Source organism: Hylobates moloch, unplaced genomic scaffold (genome assembly GCF_009828535.3).
Source record: "Hylobates moloch isolate HMO894 unplaced genomic scaffold, HMol_V3 SCAFFOLD_8, whole genome shotgun sequence".
Taxonomy (NCBI): Eukaryota; Metazoa; Chordata; class Mammalia; order Primates; family Hylobatidae; genus Hylobates; species Hylobates moloch.
In genome coordinates, this window is record NW_026652283.1 from 91,257,478 (window position 1) to 91,265,793 (window position 8,316).

General features: G+C 50.2%; 1 protein-coding gene across 7 annotated transcripts in view; it reads right to left on the reverse strand.

The window, feature by feature from the left end:
- DLEC1 (DLEC1 cilia and flagella associated protein) overlaps positions 1-8,316 on the reverse strand; it is a 91,628-nt gene that overhangs the window by 77,048 nt on the left and 6,264 nt on the right. For 4 of the 7 annotated variants that reach the window (XM_058442442.1, XM_058442441.1, XM_058442447.1 and 1 more), the window contains exon 1: positions 1,999-2,409. The exons of 2 other annotated variants lie outside the window; for them this stretch is intronic. In XM_058442442.1, coding sequence (XP_058298425.1) covers positions 1,999-2,409 — 411 coding nt within the window. Of the gene's footprint in view, positions 1-1,998; positions 2,410-8,316 lie in introns of those variants that run through there. One more of the 7 variants, XM_058442443.1, reaches the window with a different exon arrangement.

Sequence of the window (8,316 nt, forward strand, 5' to 3'; positions counted from 1 at the left end):
TCTGCCTGCCTCGACCTCCCAAAGTGCTGGGATTATAGGTGTGAGCCACCACACCCGGCCGCATAGTTCTATTTCTATAGGGGATCACTCTTTAAACATTTCTGCATTCTGAAATTTCTGCAATTTTAAAACTTCAAATGTTTAAATTAAATTTCAGCTTCTAAATTAAGATTTTTATAATGTGGGCCAGGCACAGTGGCTCACACCTGTAATACCGGCATCTGGGAAGGCTGGGGTGGAAGGATCGATTGAGGCCAGGAATTTGAGACCAGCCTGGGCAACATAGTGGGACCCCGTCTCACAATTTTTAAAAAATAAAAAATTAGGCCGGGCATGGTGGCTCATGCCTGTAATTCCAGCACTTTGGGAGGCCAAGGTGGGCGGATCACGAGGTCAGGAGATTGAGACCATCCTGGCTAACACAGTGAAACCCCGTCTCTACTAAAAATACAAAAAAAAAATCAGCCAGGTGTGGTGGCAGGCGCCAGCTACTCTGAAGGCTGAGGCAGGAGAATGGCATGAATGTGGGAGGTGGAGCTTGCAGTGAGCCGAGATTGCGCCATGCACTCCAGCCTGGGTGACAGAGTGAGACTCCATCTTAAATAAATAAATAAATAAATAAATAAGGTGGGCATACTGGTGCACACCTGTGGTCCCAGCTACTCCAGATGCTGAGGTGGGAGGATCAGTTGAGCCCCTGATGTCAAGGCTGCAGTGAGCTGTGATCCCACCACTGCACTCCAGCCTGGGCAACAGAGCCAGACTCTATCAAAAAAAAAAAAAAAAATTGTAGTAAGTATTACTTTTTTTCTTCAAAAAAAGGGATCACACTTTGCCAATTCAGATTCTGGTATAGTGGCTACTTATGGGACAGATACTGAGAAGACAGAATCCAATGAACAGGGTGACTGGTCATGGGGTTTATAGGTTTATAATGCTCCATATATTCTGGCTCATGTGAATGACAGGGATGTGAGTCTGAAGTTCAAGGGCAAGGTCTGGCTGGGTAGGCTGAAGTCTTAGCAGAGTGAATGTGGTGACCCACGAATCACAGAGTACCAGGGTCCCAGCCAGGGGCTCTGGCTGCACTTCAAGAAGCCTATAACCCATGGAGGGGGCGAGGCTGGTCCTATAAGTATCTCACATACTGTATGGGTATTCATTTTGTTAATGTCTATCTACCTCAGTTAGGTTGAAAGCTACAGAAGACAGGTTGCGTGTGTGAGTGTGGGTGTGCCCGAACACTGGCGTTTTTATTCACTGCTGAATCCCCACTGCCTAGAACAGAGTATGATATCCAGCAGACATTCACCAAATGTGTTAAGTGAAGGAATGACTGAAGCTAAGGACGTGGGATGCATGTCACTTAAGGGGCAGGTAGAGGACAGAACAGAAAGGAGAAGAAGAAGATCTGAGAGGCAGGAAGCACACCGGGGTAAAGGATCGGGTATGGGAGGAGTGCCCACAAGTTTAAGGGAGTCCTCAGTAGTGTGGCCAGCAGAGGCCGACTCAGCACAGAGGCCCCGAGTCAGCTGGTTTTCTCCTTGTACAGATGAAGAAGCAGAGTTGCTCTCCTAGAGATTAGACACGCTTCCTAAAATCTGCGCATGAATGGCCCAGTCAAGATTGTAATTTGTGATACAAAGGCACCCCAAAGCCGGGTGACTTTTGGCTTTATCATCTCCATGGAACAACTATTCAGAGGTCTGCCGCAGTCGTTCATTGATATATGCAATATATAACGGATGTGTCTAGAGAAATATAGACAGGTGCTACAGATATATGCCACACGTTGTGTGGTATGTGTGGTATTTGCATATGTGTATGTATGGATAGAGCGTCCTTCCACTAGAATGTCGGGCCCACTTTGGCATGATGGGCTGTTTCTCAGCTGCAGCCCCAGATCCTGGAACAGCGCCTGGCACCTGGCAGGTGCTGACGCGTGCCCAGCGCTGAGTCCCCGGCACCGTCCGCAGACGGGACGCCCCGCCACGTTACCTGCTGCAGCTGGTCCACGAACTCCTCGTGGCGCTCATTCTCGCTGCCGCGGGCCTTGATCAAGCTTGAGCTCACTTCGTCGCCGATGACCTCGGCAGAGTACAAGTTGCGGAAGACGCCAGTGAGCAAGTGCGAGATATCTTGGGCGCGCAGCGAGGAGGGGCGCAGACGAAGCCGCTGAGGCTCGGGACGCGGCGCCAGCGCAAGCTGCGTGAGGCGGCGGGGCCGGGCTGCGAAGCTGTAGTGGAAGCCCTCGGAGTAGGCGAGGGAGGAATACAAGGAGGACTTCCAGGTGGGCTGGCTGGGGCTGCTGGACCCGGCTGGTAGCGAAGTTGGCGCCCACATTGTCCCCTGGCACTCGTTGGTCCAGGACACTAAAGACCTCCGCGTTTTGGAGCTCCTGGTCTCCATGGCAACTGAGACGCCGCTAACTCCCTGCGGCACTTCTGCTTCCGGCCCCACCCCTTCCGCCTTGCCTTTCTCTCGGATCACGTCATCGCTGTGGTCATTGTAGACATTTGCATCTTCAGCATTGTCCTTTTAAAAGTGAGCTTACTAAGTGTGAGGACCCATGGAGAAAGGTTTAATTGACACAGCCAGGCCTGTCTGCAAAACCTTGTACCTACCTACCTTTATCCATTCTTTAATTTGTTAAGCAACTGTTCATCACTCATCATATTTATTGTGTAAAGATTGTGTTTCAGGTCTGTGCTGGTAGCTGAAGATACCAAAGAAGTATGATGCTGCTTCTGCCTTCAGGAAGTGCACAGTCGTGTATGTGTGTGTTTGTGATGAGGGCGGTGGGTGTGGAGGTAACAGTAAAACAACTGTACTTTAGTGGGTTAAGGCCAAGGTGGAGATAAATATTGGTTGTCATGGAACTACAAAGGAGGACAGGAACTTAGTCTGTAGAAGGAGCGATTACTTCTTGGAACAAATGAAAACCAAGCAGAGATTTCAAAGAATGAGCAGACTGAACATCATTAGTCATCAGGGAAATGGAAATTAAAACCACAATGCAATACTACAGTTAGTAGAATGGCAAAAAAAAAAACCAAAAAAGTACTTAAATAAGAGCCAGGTGTGTGTGATGGCTCACACCTGTAATCTCAACATTTTGAGAGGCTGAGGCAGGAGGATCACTTGAAGCCAGGAGTTTGAGACCAGCCTGAGCAACATAGGGAGACCCCCATCTCTACAAAATATTTAAAAATGTGGGAAAGACTGAATGAAATTCAGGAGGTGTGGAACTTTAAGAGTGTGAGGGTGGAGGAATGACACTGATAGGTTAGGGCCAGATCATAAGTGGGTTGGTAGGCCACAACAGGGAATTTGGACTTTATTTTGAGGGCAGTAGGAGGTTCATCAAGGGTCTTAAGCTGGGGCATGTCATGGTCAGCTCTGTTTTACTAAGATCATTCTGATTGCTATGAGAATAGATAGGAGAGCAAGAGGCATCAGGAAGTTCAGTTAGGAAACTAGCACAGAAGTTAAGAAAGAGATGAAGGGAGATTGGATGAGAGAGAGGGAACTGGATTGGAGATAGATACAAAAAGTAGAATTGACAAGACTTGCTGGTGGATAATGGGAGGTAAGAAACAGGCACCAAGAATGACTCCCAGGTATCCCGTGTGTGCAATCAGGGGGGTGATGACAGCATCACTGAGATGGAGAAGAGGACTGCATTTGTCCAGGGCAGCAGCATGACATCACATTGACTGTTGTCATTTGCACACCATGGCTTTTGCTCACAGGTGATACAACCAACCACTTTCTACTCCAGGGTGAGTTTGCTTGCCTTACACCCTGAAACCCACTTCCAGAGATGAGTGCTAGGATGCTTGCCCACACACCTGGGCTACTTCCACTTCTACTTCTCTTGGTTGGGCCTGGCTCTCTCTTTTGTCCTTTCCAGTACCTTTTCTGTCCTGAGAGCTGAGAAGCCAGGGCTGCCTGCCCTGGACTGTGTGCTTGAGAGGCCCATCTCTGGCTGTCCCCTGCACTCTTTCCCACAGAGTAAAAGACCACAGGGCCAAGATGATGTGCCCCGTGCCCCACCTCCAGGTACATGGGACTCCAAAAGTATGTGCCCACATGTCCTGAGTTCATTCCAGGGCCTATGCAGTCTTCTTCTTTAAATGTATCTTCCCAGGGCTGACTTAAAAGGGTAGCTATGGTGCGGGGAGGAGGAGGGAAGTGGAGGGAGGTTTGGCAAACAGGCATTTCTCCAATTTTCCACAAGCATGCAAGGCCCCCAGTGGTGCAGGAAGGAGCTGTGGGTAGGAAGAAGGGTGCAACAGTCTAGGGGCCTCCATTGCTCTAATGTGGCAAATGTGGTCTTGTCATTTAGGAGCAGTTCCGCTTGTGGAGGCTCTCTGGCCCCCTTCCGTTATAGGGAAGGACAGGACAATGGACTCTTGCCATTACTTTTGACTTCTCCACCCTGCCTCTAGACAGCCTCAGAAACAGTCACAGAGTCTGACTAGCCTGGGAGAGGTCTCCCTTTGCATGACCCCTCCCCTCTCTGGCTCCAGGCTAAGGTCACCAGCAACCCTCCTGTCTCTCCAGTGGCAACAGCCACCCCTCAGTCCTCATCTCAGCAGCCTCTGGTGCTGCTGCCCATTCCCTCTGACTGACACACTCTCTTCCCTGCCTCCCTGTTTCTTCTGTGCATCACCTATCTCCACCCTCAGGTCCCTGTTCTACCAGTATCTCTCTGCTTGATAAACTGGATTCATCCCTGATTCTACCATGCCCAGCATTCAATTTCTGTTTGCTCCCTGGCTAACTGGAGAAATGAATGGCTGTGACCCTGCACTGGTAACAGGGCTCAGGTCACTTTTGGAACCACTCTTCAGCTCCCCTCCCCTGGGGACTTCATCGGCACAAAGGGAATTCCTTGTGAGTTGCTGTCTTCATTTTATAACCTGCTCTATTGACCACATTCTTGTTTGTTTGTTTACCTCTGGGTTCCCACACACATTTTTGGCCTTTACATTTTTTTTTCACTGCTTTTTTCTTTTTGAGACAGGTTCTCACTCTGTCACCCAGGCTGGGGTGCAGGAGTATGATCACAGCTCATTGCAGCCTCAACCTCCTGGGCTCAGGCAATCCCCCTGCCTCAGCCTGCCAAGTAGCAGGGACCAAAGGCGTGCACCACCATGCCCAGCTAATGTTTAAAATTATTTGTAGAGACAAGGTCTTCCTATGTTGCCCAGGCTGGTCCCAAACACCTGGATTCAAGCAATCCTCCTGCCTTCACCTCCTAAAATGTTGGGATTACAGGCATGAGCCACTGCACCTGGCGTTTGGCTTTTTCTTTTAACTTTTAAATACATTTCATAGTTTCATGGATGTCCAACTTTTTTTTTTTTTTTTTTTTTGAGATGGAGTCTTGCCCTGTCCCCCAGGCTGGAATGCAGTGTTGCAATCTTGGCTCACCGCAACCTCCCCTTCTCGGGTTCAAGTGATTCTCCTGCCTCAGCCTCCTGAGTAGCTGGGATTACAGGCACGCACCACCACGCCCGGCTAATTTTTGTATTTTTAGTAGAGACGGGGTTTCACCATGTTGGCCAGGCTGGTCTTGAACTCCTGACCTCAGGTGATCCACTGACCTCAGCCTCTCAAAGTGTTGGGATTACAGGCCTGAGCCACCGTGCCCAGCCTTAAAAGGTGAATTCTTACAAGGCCCAACAGGACTTGGTCCCGGTTACCTCTTTCTCCTCCCATGATCACCTTGTCCCCACTTCCCCGTTCCCTTGCTCTCTTAGCTCCAGCCACACTGGCCTTGTCCTCCTTGCTCGTCCTCCAGGATACCAACACCCTCCTGCCTCAGGGCGTATTTCCTGTGCCTGGAATCTTCTGCCCAGATAGCTCTAAATGTCTCAGTCCCTCACTTCTGTCAAGGCTTTGCTTTAATGTCACCTTTCCCATAAGATCCAGCCTGATCAACCCCTTTAAAATTTAATTCTGTCAGGCAGGGTGGATCGCTTAGGGTCAAGAGTTCAAGATCACCCCGGCCAACATGGTAAAACCCGTCTCTATTCAAAATACAAAAATTAGCCGGATGTGGTGCCACACACCTGCAATACCAGCTACTCAGGAGGCTGAGGCAGGAGAATCACTCGAACCTGGGGGGCAGAGACTGCAGTGAGCTGAGATCACACCACTGCACTCCAGCCTAGGCAACAGAGTGAGACTCCATCTCAAAAAAAAAAAAAAAAAAAAAAAAAATTAACCCTATCCCATTCCTGAACTTCTTTATCCCACTTTTTTCATTTTGCTTATTATCTGCTAATATACTATACAATTCATTTCTTACATTTGTTAAAATGTCTCTTTTCTTTCCATTAGAATTTGGGCTCCAGAAGGGCAGGGGTTTTTGGTGTGTTTTGTTCACAGTTGATTCCCAAGCCTGTAGAACAGTGCCCACTACACAGTAGCTGCTCAATAAATATTTGTTGAATAAGTGACATAGCAGAACAGTTTTCAAATGTGGGTCTCTTCAGTTCACACACCCCTTAAGTGTGCTTCCTCCCTCAGGTGAGTTACCCTCTGCCTCCTCCTTCAGATAAGGGTCTGAGGGCAAGTTTCCTGTCTGTTCCCCCACACAAGCACTATATTCTGCCTCTGGGGTGGAGGTGAGCATTGGGACTCAGTCCACAGTGAAATAAACATCACAGTTACATTCACAAATGAATACACAATAAAATCCCACAAATATAATTATGGAATAGTAACCCCAAATAATCCCATACTGTCCTGGGACTACGAGCAGGTCCAGCAGCCTCATAGTTCACTGTGGCATCCTGGATCCCTGCAAGGTCAGGACCTGAGGATCTGACCCTGCATGACCTGAGGACTCTCACTTTGCCACAGCTGCTCCCTTGGGAGGAGCTTTTCCTTCACTTTTCCCCCTGATGCATCTGGACTTGGGCCCATGACCCTCTGGAGGGAGCTCCTATGGGGGTTTCGCAGCCCTCAAAAGCAGCAGTGGCATGACCTTAGACCAACAGCCTCAGGCTGGGCTCTGGCCACCCGGATCTGTACAGAAGGCCAGGAAGAGGATGGCTGTGGGAATATGGGATTCGGGTGGCCTTCTAGCAGGTACTTATTTGTGCCCTGTACTTGCCATCCATTATTTCTGCCAATTCTAAGGATGATTATAGCTCCTGACTGAGGAGCTCAGAGAAAGGAAGTCACTTTTCCAAAGTCTTAACAGCAGGAAGCTGCAGAGCCAAGATTTAAACAGCCCCTTCACCCCATATCCTGAAGCAGAGGCTCTAAAGACAGGTAGGGGGCAGAATAAACCCCATTCACCTCACCGACCCAAGCTGGGCTAGGTTTGCATTTCATGGGGGAGGGACTAGAAAGGGCCAGCCCTGAAGCACGCTTGGAGCCTGACCATCCTGAAAGTTGGCATTCTTGGGTGATAATATCCCCTCCTCAGGCCTCCAGAGAAAGTGGTGGTGGAGAGGCCAAGGGAAGTGGCTTGAGGCAGGCACTGGTGCCAACACTAGGTCTCTCTTCCCTGTCTCCAGTGATCCCAGAAGCTCCATCACCCCATCCACCCTCACACAGACATGGAAGACTGGGCATGGTCAGGACAGTGAGATACCAGAAACTCCTCCATTAAAGAACTAGTCTTTAGGGCATGTGTGGGCCCTCTCTGTACCCAAGCTAAGCCTGCCAAATAGCCCTCTGAGTCACCGGGATCTCAGGGCATCTTGCACAGGCAACTGAGAGCTGGGTTTTGAGGAGGGTAATTCAGGCACCTGGCCAGGGCTGGGCCCACAGACGGCCCTGGGAGTTGAGGGCAGAGGGAGTGAAGGCAAAGGGAATGGAATTCAGCAACTTTGTGGCTTGGTACAAAGCCTCTTTGCCTACTCTGAGCTCCAGCCCCTCCACACACATTCAGTCATACCACACAGGCTTACCCCAGCAGGAACCAGCAGAGCACCTCCCAGCCTGTGAGAGCCAGGAGGGGCTGATAGCTAGGGGAGGACAGGAGAGGACTGGAGTGAGGGCTGACCCACGGCTCTGAGCAGCCGCCAGATTTCTCTATGAGCAGGGCGGGGCCCAGCCCTCATGTCTGGCAGAACCTGGTTGCATGTGCCAGGTCTGAGTCAGCAGTGCCCATCCTGCCCAAGAACCCTGGGCTAGGGAGGAGGCTGCAGCTCCTATGTCTGTGCCAGGGGCCAGAGGAGGGATTCTGTGAGGTGGGTTTGGAGCATGCAAAGGAAGAGCCTGGCTGCAGCCCCCACCATGGTACATAGACAAAGGGAAAGGAGAGGCTCCCAGGTAATGTCCTGGCTTGGG